This window comes from Electrona antarctica (genome assembly GCF_951216825.1).
Source record: "Electrona antarctica genome assembly, chromosome: 16".
NCBI lineage: Eukaryota > Metazoa > Chordata > Actinopteri > Myctophiformes > Myctophidae > Electrona > Electrona antarctica.
The window spans coordinates 30343188-30357710 of NC_136797.1; the positions used below are offsets into that span (position 1 = coordinate 30343188).

General features: G+C 44.2%; 1 protein-coding gene across 2 annotated transcripts in view; it reads right to left on the reverse strand.

Annotated features, from left to right (window-relative positions):
• zfyve16 (zinc finger, FYVE domain containing 16) overlaps window positions 1-11408 on the reverse strand; it is a 29309-nt gene extending 17901 nt beyond the window's left edge. For both annotated transcript variants that reach the window (XM_079524376.1, XM_079524375.1), the window contains exons 1-4: window positions 11214-11408; window positions 9346-9441; window positions 6539-8733; window positions 5661-5757 (exon numbers count right to left, since the gene is read on the reverse strand). In XM_079524376.1, coding sequence (XP_079380502.1) covers window positions 5661-5757; window positions 6539-8733; window positions 9346-9415 — 2362 coding nt within the window. In that variant the 5' untranslated portion in view covers window positions 9416-9441; window positions 11214-11408. The remainder of the gene's footprint in view (window positions 1-5660; window positions 5758-6538; window positions 8734-9345; window positions 9442-11213) is intronic.
• Window positions 11409-14523: the final 3115 nt, after the last annotated feature.

Consider the following 14523-nt stretch of genomic DNA (forward strand, 5'->3'; position numbering starts at 1 on the left):
AAATCAGGCAGCAAAACAGAGAGACATTACAGTATTACACAGAGATACGGATGCCAAGCCACACGGGTCTGCTCCTTCCTTACCTCATACTCGCCCTCTGACAAAAACATCTCAGGCAGCCCCCCCTCCATCGTAGCGACGCTCAGCCCTAACTCAAACTGCTTGTTTATGTTTACTTGACGGAGTCTGGCACAGATAGCCCTGCTAGCCATGTTATCCACGCTCTGGCTAACGGGTGTGTGTGAACCGACATCTCAAGACTCTCCTCTCCGTCCTGATAGGTGTGTGGGTGTGTGTGTGTGTGTGTGGGGGGGGGGGAGGGGCGAGGGGGGACTGCATCATTATGGCCTAAACAGCTCTCACAGGCCTGTTTGGACAGACTTCTTGGCGTTCTCCCAGTGTTGTGTGAGCATCACGCGTGCGCGCGCACACACACACACACACACACACACACACACACACACACACACACACACACACACACACACACACACACACACACACACACACACACACACACACACACACACACACACACACACACACACACACACACACACACACAGTCAAGGACATATAGGAGTGTCCTACAACGCCCCCTTCTGCATCCATCTCACTCCCTCCTCCCCCCATCCATCTATCCTGTTACTCCTGCCTCCCTCCTCTCCTGTGCGTTCATGCAGTTATTATCTGGCTGTGGTGCTGGGTGCTCTCATCGCAAAGCACAGAAACAAAACGCAAGGAATTGGGACACATGGGTTTCAAAAGCAAAAAAGGGATTCTCATATTTCGAAAAAAATAATAATTTCTAGGACTTTGATAGATATGCAATGCATTAGGCCACAGACTGGGACCCCAATCTATCGTGCAGTGTCACCATGTCTGCTTCCTATAAGCGACTGTGGGCTTGTTTTTTCTGTGTCGCTTGTAAATATTGGTAGTTGCGGGTTCCGTTTTCTTTTTTGGGAGGGGGGGGGGGTGTTTCTAAAGTGTCGTTGCTTGTTTGGGCTTTCCTTCCAATGTTTTTCTTTTTTGCATTATGGTTGAAACTTTGGTTCTCAAACATTTTCATATCAAGGACACCCAAACTAATATGTATTTGTCCACGGAACCCTCTGAAAATATTTTGTTCCAGCAACCCCCAGGTACCAGATTTGCGTGGCTAGAATCGTGTTTAAAACGCAACGTGTTGTGAACTTGTAGATCGGCTAGTAATAGCCAATGTATACAGGTTTAACGTGTGACCCAGTCGCACACGCTTTTGGGCTCGTTTTCATGGACCTGGTTGCTTGTTTTTCCCTCCTCATAATTTGGCAACACTGCCATCAAGTCTTATTATATTTGACCTGCACTGTAGCTGTACTGTACCTCTGCTGCTGCTGCTAAGACACCTGAATCTACCTCCAGGGATCAATCAAGGGTATCGTATTTTATTGATCAAGAAATATCAACAGAAGGTAGCTACCCTCACAAAAAATATGCAGTAATCCTGGTCTCTAAACTACCTCCCCCTGGCCAGCCGGGGCGCCTGATGGAGGGGAAGGGAACTGGTCGGAATAACGTGTTCCTTCCACGCGCTACGTCCGGCCGGGGAAACTCTCCCCTGTCAGGTGAAAAGAAGCAGCTTGGACTCCTCATGCATAAAATGAATCATGAGGTCAGTCCGCTGCCCCCCCAGGTTGGCAGAGGAAGTGTAGCGCACAGGATTAAATTAGATAATTGACACTGGGTGAAAAAATGGGTTGCAAAAACGTGGGATAATTTTTTTTAAAGAGAAGAAATATCAACAGAAGGTTCACCTTAAGCAGAGCCTCAATACTTTGCCCCGTGCATTCTTTTCCGTGTCACTCCATGTAGGCCATGTGAACGCGACCAGCCTGCTGAAGAATCTAATTTCATACCTGCCTCAAAGTAGGGCTTAGGTGTGTGACTGTGACAGCAGTGCTTTGGTCTCGCTATATTTACATGTAGAAGGTTCCGTTCTTATCGTATATTCCATAGTAAGCAAACAAAATAGGGTAGCCACTAGCCAGCAGTTGCATGCACAACAAAATAAACCAATATTGCAAGTTGGTACATGTCATTGCGGTTTCATGACATGTGCACTTCAACTTGAATGATCATATAACATGCGAATAGCCTTAAATATTCACGTTAACAACGTAAGCCGTACATTATACTTAAGCTCTACATTCACAGGAAAAGAGCCAATATACAAGCTCACAGCACATTGTGCTGCGTTGCGAGCTTGTATATCGGCTATTTTCCTTATATTTGAACATTTTGATAGTGATTCTTTGAAACTGTGAAATATATTAAAATGCCCACAATAGGGATGCCAGGTTGCATGTTTGTTAAATCAGTAGTTGGAAATAACATATACCTATTGAACTGGTATACGTTTGTTTCTTAGGCTATAATGACACATCTGAACGGTGAACACTTGGAAATGTAGTGTGGCATTTTATTGTTGTCATCACTAGGACAAACATGATGTTGAAATGTTACAGCCTGAAGACCAACTCACAGTCCAGACGTAACATACAGACTGGCAGAGAACTAAAACCTGGGAAATGGTGGGCCTCGTATTGTTTTTTTCTTTTTTTATATATATAAACATAAAATATAAGATCAATTGCAACCATCGGATCAGTCAGTGTATCAAATAAACACAAACTAGATACATCCTTAACTTATTATGCAGATTAGTTACATAGGATGCACTTTGTGTCTCGTCTCGCGCTCTCCACTCTCTTTATGCTCTTTCTCTATCCTCACTGCAGTGATGGGTCTGCACAATCACAAGTTTCACCCGAATTACCTGTAATGTGATGTGACAGATTGATTGACTCACGGGCAGCATGATATAATATTCTATGGGATGAGACCACAACCTTCGGTTTTGCATACAATATTGTACTTCAATAGCATCAGTGGTGATCTATTGAATCGGACTCCAGCTATTTTAATTTTCAATATTATTCTGCTCCAGATCCCAGTGCCCGTACAATTAGCCCAAACTGTCCTAAAAAGATCTTGATGGGATTAGTGCTAATGTTGGTGGCTGAAAGTCACATCAAGTGACACTGGAGGTACAGTCTTCACCAAAGTAGGTCACCAATTTGGTGTGGCAAATGACCAAGACAAACCTGTTTTGACAGCGTGGACTGAGAAGAATGTGCGCAAACATGAATACTTAAAACAAAACAACCCTATCTCTCTCTCCCTCTCTTTTTGGGGGTTTACAAGCTCACAACACGTTGCAATGCCACATGTTGTGGGCTTGTAGATCTGCAACTTTTGCTGAATGTTCACCCTAGAACAGGGATGGTTGGGTTAAGACTTACTTGTGTGTGTGTGTGTGTGTGTGTGTGTGTGGGGGGGGGGGGGGTATGTTTCATGTGTCGTGTTTATAATTGTACATATATCTTTCTGTCAGTTGCTCTCTCTCTCTCTAGACTCTATGGACTCCATTTTCGTCACCGCTAAACCCCTTATCCCTAAACTTCTTTGCCGTTTTTTACTATTTTGCTAAACATTTTTGAATAGTTAAAATGGCCAGTCGACAAGCTCACAACGTGTCAATGTAGATTGGCTAGTTGAACTATTCAAAAATGTTTTGCAAAATAGTAAAAAAAGGCAAAGAAGTTTAGGGATTAGGGGTTTAGCGCTGACGAAAATGGAGCCCATAATTTTGATAGTAATCATTGCTAGACGCTATAGAGTCAAACAGTTTTCAGGTCAGGCAATTGTCTGCACACTTTTAATTCATCAGTTCCAACTAAGAGGGGCTGCTAGTGTCTGACTGGCTTGTTGTGGATGCAAGCGTTGGCTCTTGTGGATAGGGACTGCAGGAGTCCTGGGAGAGTGAGGGCAACGTAGAGAACAATACTGTCTGTACAAATTATGCAAATGACGTTAAGTCTGCACTTTTTAATAGGTTTTGAAATGTCAGTTGTAAATAAATACCAACCAACTCATAGGTCTGCCACCGCGGTGGCCAAAACAAAAGGGCTCCTCACGGTCCACTGAGTGACATTGAAGCTAAAAAGGCACTGCAGTAGTCCAGCATCTTTACTGTGTGCAGCCAGGTCATGTCAAACAGCTCTTCTCTGTCATCAGCAACATAAAGGTTATGATGATGACGATGATACGCCCGGTCTCTGTCGGGTGGACACCTTGTATGTCCAAAATGTATAGTGAAAATAGCCGGCTATGTTCACTACTTTTGTGCGACACTCTTGTATGATGAAATAGCACACAGACATATTAAAAACATAAAGTTAGGAATATGAAGATACGAGGTTTCTTGGTTGCCTGACAGCAACGATATGATATAGTAGCACAGCATCTGCCCTCAGGATCATTAAAAGAATCCTATCGTTTGCCTCAAATGGCAAACAAGATTGCAATTTCAGATGTTTACTTTCAAGTGTTAGCTTTTCACTGAGCCACTTAAACCCTCTGGAGTCTAGACTCCCTCTACACCAAATCTCTCGGCGATGTGCAGTTCACGCTCACAGTGAGCCTGTAGATCTGCTATGTTTTGGCTAAAATGCCCACCCCCCAGAATATGGATGCTGGGGTTGAAAGTGGTGGGCATGAAACCCTAGGCTTACTTTGTAGTTTTGTTCTCCACTTCAGGTTAAAAACTACGTACAGCGGGGTAAAAACATGGCAGACTGCATCACACTGACCTTATAGTGCACTGTGATGTGGGCAATGCAGATGCAGCTAATCACATTTAATAATGGGGTGTGTTTAGTCTTTAGGTGTGTCAACAATACTGTCTATCATGCTTTCACATTGGAATGCCCTTGGCATCTGGACACAACTACAGTATGCAGTAGTGGAAAGTAACCAAGTACATTTAGTATAAGTACTGTACTTAATTACACTTTTGAGGTATTTACTTGTATTTCCGATTTTCTATACTTTTACTTATACTCCACAACATCTCAGAGACAGATATTGTATTTTTTACTCCACCACAATTATTTCAAAAAAATTACTTACTAGTTACTTTGTGAATTTAGATTATTATCACAAGACACACATTAACCACTTCAGCCCTATTTGAACTTTGGCTATTTAAAAATAGCGGATCTACAAGCACACGTTGCAAAGGGATTTTAGACATGATAACTGGGACATTCTGCACAATGAGTACTTTTACTTTTGGTACTTTAAGTATATTTTGATACTTTTGTACTTTAACTCAAGTCAATTTTGACTTTTACTTGTAACAGAGTATTTCTACATTGATTGTAGTATTGATACTTTTACTTAAGTAACAAAATATGAGTACTTTTTCCACCACTGCAACTATGAAAATCTAACGCAGGGGGTTTCGTTCCCCTTTAAATATTCTTAATTTCCTACACATTCAAGAATTATGTATTATTAAAAACCAGTAGAAATGATGTAAACAAACAAGACCCTGACACGAATCTTCCAAAGAGAAGAGGATGATGGCGTTGATGATTTCTATTAAACGTCTTTAAATGTCTTGATGAATTGAACACACAGGACCACAATGAAAACAAGCCCTTCTTAGGGCTTGTTGTGTTATCCTTTTGGCATCGTTGCATAATCAGACCGCTGCACTATTTGAAAACTGTTAATGCAGCATTCAATCAATCAATGAAATGGTGCATTACCTCTCTGTATGCTATCAAAGCAGGGGATGCAGACACGGGCCTCTTTCTCCAGGTATTTAAGTTTACATTTCCGGCTGCAGCACACGGCGCAGTAGACCTGCCACGGGACGAGAACACAGTCAGGAACAAGAAGGCATCACACACGCTGAACATCATGCAACACTGAAACGGAACGTAAAACCAAGATATGATAACAGAATGCCGGGAGTCGTAGCCGGCGCATGCTTTTTAATCAGTGGCGTCACATTCCTCCTCATACTGTAGCTCCAGCTTCTTTAGCAGAGTGGAGATGTACTGTCAGAGAACTGAGGGGGAGAGAGAGAGAAGTGCTGACTCATGGCCCCGTTCCCAGAGTTACTCTACGGGAGCTATATTTAGTTCTGGAGACATTTTTTCATTTTATTTTTTTTGTCATCAACTTTATTTAAATAGGGGCCCAATGATAACATTCTTCATGTAGCAAATGTAAATAAAAACATTCGGCACACTCACATGAAGGCATCCAAGGACAATACACAATCCCCACACACAGATTCTACAGACAAAATAATAATGTGCCATTTTACAGTGCCAAAAACATCAGTCTACACTGGTTAAACCACTGGTTCTCAACATCAGGTCCAGGGACCACCAGGGGTCCAAATGGACATTTGCAGGTCTGTAACTCTGTGAGTGGCGTTCACACTCACAGCTGCCTGACTGCCCGACTGTGGCAGGTAAATAAAACTTGCGGGCAGATGGAGTTTGCTTTCGTTAACATTATGACTAAAAATAAAAGTATTCTTCTAAAAAGAATGAAGAAGACTTATTTTTAGTCGAAACGTTTGAACTGGGAGCCCTGTAAGCCACATTTATTTTTGCATTGGATATTGACATACCTTCCCGCAGGCTCGACAGTGATGCCTCCTCTTGGTAAAGGTGAATCTCTGCCAGCAGTTCATGCAGTTCGGGGCCTCGGAGTCTGGTAGCCAGTTAGGCTGCCTGCATCCGAGCCCCTGCAGCTCCTCCGTTCCCGCCCCGTCTCCGGGTGGTTCCGCGTGGTACGGCGGAGGCTCAGAGAGTTCATCGGTGTCCTCGTAATGTTCCTGAGGGCAGTACGCAGGGCTAGGATCATTGCTGTTGGAGGAAGGCCCCTCTGCGGGACCGGGGTTTGGTGGAGAGGAGAGGCGGTTCTCCTCGGCTACGGGAGCCGCCGGGTCTTCTGAAGAGTCACTGGGAGACTGCTCCTCTCCCACCATTGGAGGAGATCTTGGAGCTTGGCAGTGTGGCTGTTTGGGTCTCGCTCCTCCGTAGGAGGAGTGCGATTCTAAACTGCCGTGGTGCTGGGACTGTGTTGGGCTGCTAGTGTCTGACTGGCTTGTTGTGGATGCAAGCTCTGGCTCTTGTGGATAGGGACTGTCCTGGGAGAGTGAGGGCAACGTAGAATTAAAACTCCCCTCTACGGCCACACTTATTTTATCACTTTCTTCCGCCACCGCCAGGCCTTCACATTCCTCCCGCCTGCCCTTGACGCAGCTCTTCAGCTCTTCTTCCACAAGCCTCTCCTCCAGATCGCCGTTGCCCTCTGAGAAGCCCTCGTCCTGACTCCACTGGCCAAACCCGCTCTGGTAGAAGACACCTTCGCCCTGCCGCTCCGCCTCAGAGTGGGCTCGCAAGAACGCGTCCAACTCCTCGTCCGTGACCAGCAGCTCCGCCTGCTCGCTCTCGGGTAGATAGTCGAAGACGAACTCGGAGGAGGGATTGTTTTTTGGAATCGGGCTGGACTGGTGGGGCGACGAGGCGACGTCAAAAGCAGCAGGGGCACCGGAAGGTTCAGGACAGAGCTGCTGCTCTTCCAGTGACACCACGCTGCCATCTGCAGTCCGCTGAGGCCGGAAGGAATGTGCAACGTTCTGGGACTGGGAGACAACGAGCGATTCCGCTACACTGCCAGCTACAACCCAATTGTCTGTGGACACAACACTAGAGCTACTAGTTCCTATTGCATTGACGAGCATCGTTGAACTCGACATATCCGATTCCTCCCGGGTGGCCAGAGCTGACAGTGAATTCACCTGTCGGCACTCAGACATCCCAGGCTCACTGCCCTGCCCCGTGGTCTGTTGTGCACATTCATCATCATCATCACCACCACCACATGGGGTTCTGGCATTCACCAGAGCTCCACACATCGACACGGCTATGGGCAGGCAAGACAAGCCGCCCACTTCACTCGCCGAGGGATCAGGAGTTCCAGGAGGATTTTCACCGTCGTATTCTCGAGGCTCGTCCTCTTTGTGTCGTGCTATGGTGAAATCCTCTCCTATGTTCTCAGCGGCAAGGTGGATGCTTTTTCGCTCACCGTGGTCTAGTGGGGGCTCAAGTTGCTGGTTCATCATGCAGGTCATATCTACTTCCTCCTCAGCCTCTTTCTCAGCAGATTGAGTGGGGTTCTGCGATAGTGAGCCATCTGCAGACTCACAGCCCCGCTCCAGCGCAGCCGGAATAATTACATCCAGAAGGCTGAGAGAGGTGCTATATCCACCAACTGGCTCCAGGGAATCCAGTCCTCCTAGCAGTCCAGATGTTTGCTCATTATCCATACTGCTGGCACCGAGGCTTAGTCTCCCAAGATCCTCAGCGGGTATAGTAACCAGAGGGCTGCCAAAGTCCACCAGCAACTCCCCGTCTTCCTCCATCTGCTTCTCCGCCATGTCCAGCTCACCGAAGGCATCATGGCTGTTGTTGACCAGCATGGCAGAGCTTGCGTCACTGACCAGGTCACACACCGGCTTCAGAGCTCGGTCCGGGCACGGAGGCACCGAGCACTTTGCCGGCCGACAGTCCACCGAGGACAGGAGGTCGACTCCGGTGAGACCTTTGAGCTCCCCACCACCGCCCTCACCCCCAGAGCCGGTGGGGGGGTACTGGTCAGAGGAGGAGCGTACTAGGGCAGAGTCATAGTGCAGAGCGTTGAGGTCAGGGAGGTTCTGAGCAACCGTGGAGTCTTCTGAGGAGTAGCATTGTGAGCCCAGGGAGGAGAAGGGGTATGACGGCGGCTTTAGGTACACTGACTTGCAGTCAAGTTCTGTATCTGTATGTCAAAAATGAGAGAAAGACAACAATGCAGAAAGTCAGAAACACAATCGGTTCATAGATTGCTTCAAAACTGTTTGCTGCCATGGTAATACATGTGCATATTTCCCAATGAGATCCTCTGCATAGCTAGATAAAAACACAACTATTTACCTATTTTGACATGTGTTTATATAATTGTCATAATATAAAAACGCCTCTAAATCCTATTGAAATTCAGGGTCAATTTCAAAGCGTGGATGAGATACATTATGAACAAAGGTCAGTAGCTAGTATAAAACATCTTTAAATCTATGAACAATGAAGTACTGGTAGAAGAAACAGACAGTAATAACATTTATATAGTGCTTTTCTGAGTACTCAAAGTCGCTTTACAAAACAACGTTATTAGGAAAATATAATTGGGGGGTGGAATTAGGTTTAGGTAGGGAATGCAAGTCTGAAAAGGTGAACTACTGATTTAGAAGGCATTTGTAGAATCGGCCTCAGGTCTATGCCTCAGATAAATTCCTGACCAACCTGAATTTGTCATTTCAAATGACAAATTCAGGTTTTACATAGCCTGCGCGGGTGTGGCAAAAACAGTGTGTGTTTTTTTAATGACCATTACCTGTATGGAGTTCAAACTCATCAAGAAGTTGGTCCAGATCACACACAGCAGCCTTGAAGAAGCTGTCCATGCTGTGGTCTCTCTCTCCTCCACTCCCTAAAAAGCATAAATATTATGATCAGTGATCAGCTGAAAGATAATTTACAATTTAGGCATTTAGCAGAGCGATTCACACAAGGTAATACATCAAATGCATAGAAATAGTCATCTAGGATCATAAAATATAATATAATAAATAAACTACACAAAGTATAGGATACCAGGTCAACAAATGAACCTACATACCATGCGATCTAAATGACATTTGCATAAACCTAGGGAAAGTTCTACAAAATAAGGCAATTTTAGTAAGTGGCCCCAGAGGCAATCTGTTTAGAAGACAACTCAAGTCAAAGTCATGGAAAACCACTGAGTTCAATAAAACGAGCCTTAACCCATTTAAGCCTGCACGTCAAACACTGCGAGTGCAGGTCTAAATCTATGACCTGCATAGTGCGCACACACAATATTGGAGCGGAAACATATCTGACGGGAATAAGTTCCTTGGCACCGCACGCACGCACACAAGTTCCTGAAAGCAGAATGATATGTTCGTGTTGTTTTGTGCTTTTTCCCCCCAAGCCAACTCCCACTTCCTCAGCCTGGTTTCCTTATCACTGTGTATTTTTGGCACACATTCCATTGAATCCATGTGGGTGGTGTTGTTGTATGTCACATACATTTGAATGTTGCACGAATACAAGTTACCTCGGGCGACCTCAGAATGGGTTAGTCGCCACCAGGTATTCCTAAGTTATGCTTAGGAATCAGTCAAATCTATGCCTAAACCTAACTTATTAACCAGTGCGACGAATACAAGAACCGCTGGGGGCATGGGTGTGTTTTTTTTGGGGGGGCAAGCGTTCTGGTTACCCATTTGAACCCATTTTCTGATTAATTGAAAATGGTGGACCCTGTTGTAAAACATGTGTAATGCTTAATCATGGTGTCGTCCAAAGTAACAGTTTTTGTATCGACTTTCGTTTGAAATGTACCCATTCTGCATACTGTGAAATAAAAACTTCAATCAATCAATCAATCACTCACATCCTCCCATTTACCCATCCTGACTATCAGGGTCAATGGGAATTAATACTATTAATACATTGGTATGAATACTGCTATAATACTTTTATTCCAATTTGAAAAAATACCAAAAAAGAAGACCAGATAGATAGATAGATAGATAGATAGATAGATAGATAGATAGATAGATAGATAGATAGATAGATAGATATTTTTAATAACACCATTATGCCCTATAGCATTACTGTGGGAAACTTTGCTCCAAATGTGTAACAGTTTGTCTTCTTCAGACCACAGGTGTGTTCAGAATCCAGTATTAAAACATTAGCAAAAAGAGGCTCAGGCTCTGTCTCTGCAGCAACAGGTTATTAAACACACACACACACACACACACCTCATGTGAGCAGTGAGCTATTTTCGGCAAGCGACACTGTGGTACGACGGAGCATAAAATAACCCCCATAAATGAATATATCGTCGTCATTAATTTAATGGGGGTTAAGAATAAATGTATTCATATGTTATAACACAAAACAATATGTATTAGAATACAATAATGCAACTGTAATATCCTCAGCTACATCCTAGTATCCTACAAACAAAACAAGCTTGGCGTTTAAATAACACGAGCTAAATTATTATTACTTTACCCATCACAAAATACACAAAAACACCAGGATTATAAAACGGCTTTATCTACAACCATCGAAATATAAAAATAATTATTCATAATAACAACAGCGTTGTCTTTACTAATTATAGCCAACATCAATAGTAGTAGTATAATAGGACATTTTATTTACCTCACAACTGTTTTATTCCATCCCTTCGTGGACTGGTATCCGTCACCGTTGTCCCATTTAAGAACCAATTAATCACAGATTGATTAATTAAAGATGACGACACAATGTCATTGTTCTCTGAATGGTTTGTTTTTATAAAAGATAAAAGCTTTCTTTTCTTCGCAGAGAATCTGTCTGTTTGTCTCAACACTCAGTCGGCCATCTTGAATAATAGCACCGAAGTGGTAGTAACTCGAGTTGTACTTCGCCGTACGAAAATAGCCGATCTACAAGCTCACAACGCGCCGCCAAGCGACGCGTTGTGAGCTTGTGGATCGGCTATTTCTGGCGCGCGACACCGTCCGTACGGGACGGACGGACGGAGTATAACGTCGACAGAAAATCCCGTGGTTTCTATTGGCTGTTCGGTGCTCAGATCCGGTCTAGAGCCCCGCCCCACGCACACCGCACACAGACCGTTTCCGGATCTGTTCTAAACCGGATCTGTGAACTGCAAAGAAAATTGGATTGTCGATTGTCGACTCTAGTCTACTCTAAAACATTAAACATGTTTGTTTGATTTATTGGTCGAATAGTTTATTAGACATGAATGTAAAACGAGCAACAGAGTACAGTCAAATACCTATTCCAAATGATAGCACCAAAAAAGTAGGAGGTCTTTGTAAGTCTTTGTAGGAGGTCAAATATTCTGTTGAAAAAGTACCGTAAGTGACGTGGGACTTCTTCACTGTACGGAGTTTCAGTTATATGCAAAGTCTATGAAAATAATAATAATGAATAAGTAATAAGAATGCTGCAATTGATTCTCTTAACCGCGGGGCGGCAGTACAAGCCTGTAAATAGTCTACTACTGTTAGCTAGAAGACGTTGCCTGTCCCTTGGCGCCCTCCTGAGGTGGTACCCCGTTATAGGCCGGTGGTACACAACACAGGAGGAGAGAGAGCAGAGAGGGATGTGAACCCTTAGACTAGAGTATACATTAAGGGCTGTATTTTGCGTGTCTTAAGTACCAGGTCTTATGACTTAACTTAAGACCTGGAGGCGTGGTCAATGCTTTTTGGCCACTCAGAATAGCCAAATGGCATTGATCACGCCTCCAGGTCTTAAGTGTGAACCTCAGCTCAACCCTCGGCCTCGAGGCTTAATAATTCAGGGTTAGAAGGAGGGTTAGTAATTCAAAACATGACACATAATTACTCCTTTCTTTTTATGAGGGGTGCTAGCGGCTAGCCCCTCCTATGGCCAGCTTTCTGGGTTTACATTGGCTTGTGATTGGCTGATTACCCCATAGCGATGATTTGATTGGCTGAGCAAAGTACATATTGAAGATACAAGTAAAGACGGAAATTGTGATTGGCCAGAATGAGATGATGTATGATGATGTGATGATAAGAGTGCCCCTCTCACACAGGTGTGATTTTTCTTTTTCCATACAACTAAGACTATAACTATACTAAATAATTGATTGATTGATTGAAGAATTTATTAACAGTTTGCAGAATTACAGTACATTTCAAGCACAAACTCAATACAAAGGCTGTTAACTGTGAGTGGATGACCCAATTAAGCATTACACTTGTTTCCAATAGGGTCCACCATGTTCAAATCATCAAAACATTTAGAGACGTACAAATAGACACTTCTATAGACAGAACAGGAATTCATCATAAAGGAGGTAAAAAGGGAAAAGAAACATATACAGTGAGGGGAAAAAAAGGGGTGGGCGGTGGGGGGGGATTCACGTTCAGCTCCGTTAATTTGTTTGTTTTCCTTGGAGGAGCTGCGTTGGGTCCCCAAGTCGGCTCCGTGACCGTACCTTGAGTTGGCTGTGTGGCCGTGACCGTCTCTTGTGTTGTCCATGCGTTCGTGTTTGAGGGATTCCGATTTTACAGGGGCCAGTTTCGAATTGCAGCCGTCCGTAGGTGCCCTTTGAGAGCGGTTTTGAAAGAGTCAAGGGATTCGCATGTCTTAATGACAGTTGGTAGGGTGTTCCACATTTTGGTGGCATAGGAGCGAAAAGAATTTAGTCCCTTGTTTGTGCCGAATCTGGGTTGTACATGGTTCGTTGCACTCCCTCTGGTGTTGTGGGTGTGGACTTCGTTAACATTAAGGAAGTATCTAGACAGGTACATGGGTATCTTGGTGGTGTATCGAATCTTGTGGACCAGACCCATTGCAAGATGCTGTACTCTGTCGTCGACCCTAAGCCATTCCAGCCTGTCGAAGTGGGCAGGGGTGAGGTGGGTTCGGGGGGCTAGGTCAAGTAGGAGCCTGACCAGTTTGTTTTGGGAAGTCTGGAGCCTGGTTTTAAGGGCCTTTGAGGTGCTGTGGTACCAGGAGGTGCATGCATAGTCAAAGAAACCCTGTACAAGGGCTCCTGTTAAGGTCTTCAAGGTGTTTTTGTTGACCAGTGAGGAGATCCTGTAAAGGAATCTTGTTCTATGGTTGACCGGCTTTTTGATTACGTTGGTGGCCATTTTATCACCGGAAAGATTAGCCTCCAGGATGGAACCTAGGTAGGTAATTTCATCTTTACGTGTGATAACATTGTCACCCACTCTAACCAAGAAGCCATTTGCCTTGCTGAGATTACTATTAGAGCCAAAGAGAATGGATTCAGTTTTTCCCAGGTGTAAAGATAGTTTGTTATCAGCGAGCCAGGTGCAGATTCTACCGAGTTCAGAGCTGAGGGCATTTTCAACCTGCAGTTTGTCCCTGTCCGAGACCAGCAGTGCTGAGTCATCTGCGAACAGGAACAAGTTGCAGTCACAAGCTGAAGTCATGTCGTTTCATACTTTTAACTGAAAGATGTGTTCAATTGTCTCTGTAGGTTGTGTTATGGTACGGCCTCAGCTGCCTGACTCAGTGACAACACATTTATATGCATAAGAATATTGATAACCATGACATGTTGATTGTCTACTACTGCATCAGAGAGACTGACTGCATGTACAATGTGATATGAGATGCAGGCATGTTCCTGCTCATTCTGTTCTTATCATGGTTTCCATAATCTACTAGGGACGTCATAGATCCACTGTCCTACTGTATATATTTCTCTGTGTGTGTAATAAACTTTAGAATGTATGTGTAACGCACATAGGTAACGCATCACTGTGTGTTGGCATATGTGACTGCGACTCGATGGATCCTCACCCACCACCCCAAAGGTTTAGATGGAGACTTCTAGACTAGAGGCCTTAGAGATGGTCGCCCTAGAATCATTACAGGTTGTTTCCTTCAAAAGGTAGGCCTATATAGTCTTTTCTTTTACAGGTTTGGGGTCAGTATGTAAGAAAGGGTTAAAAAC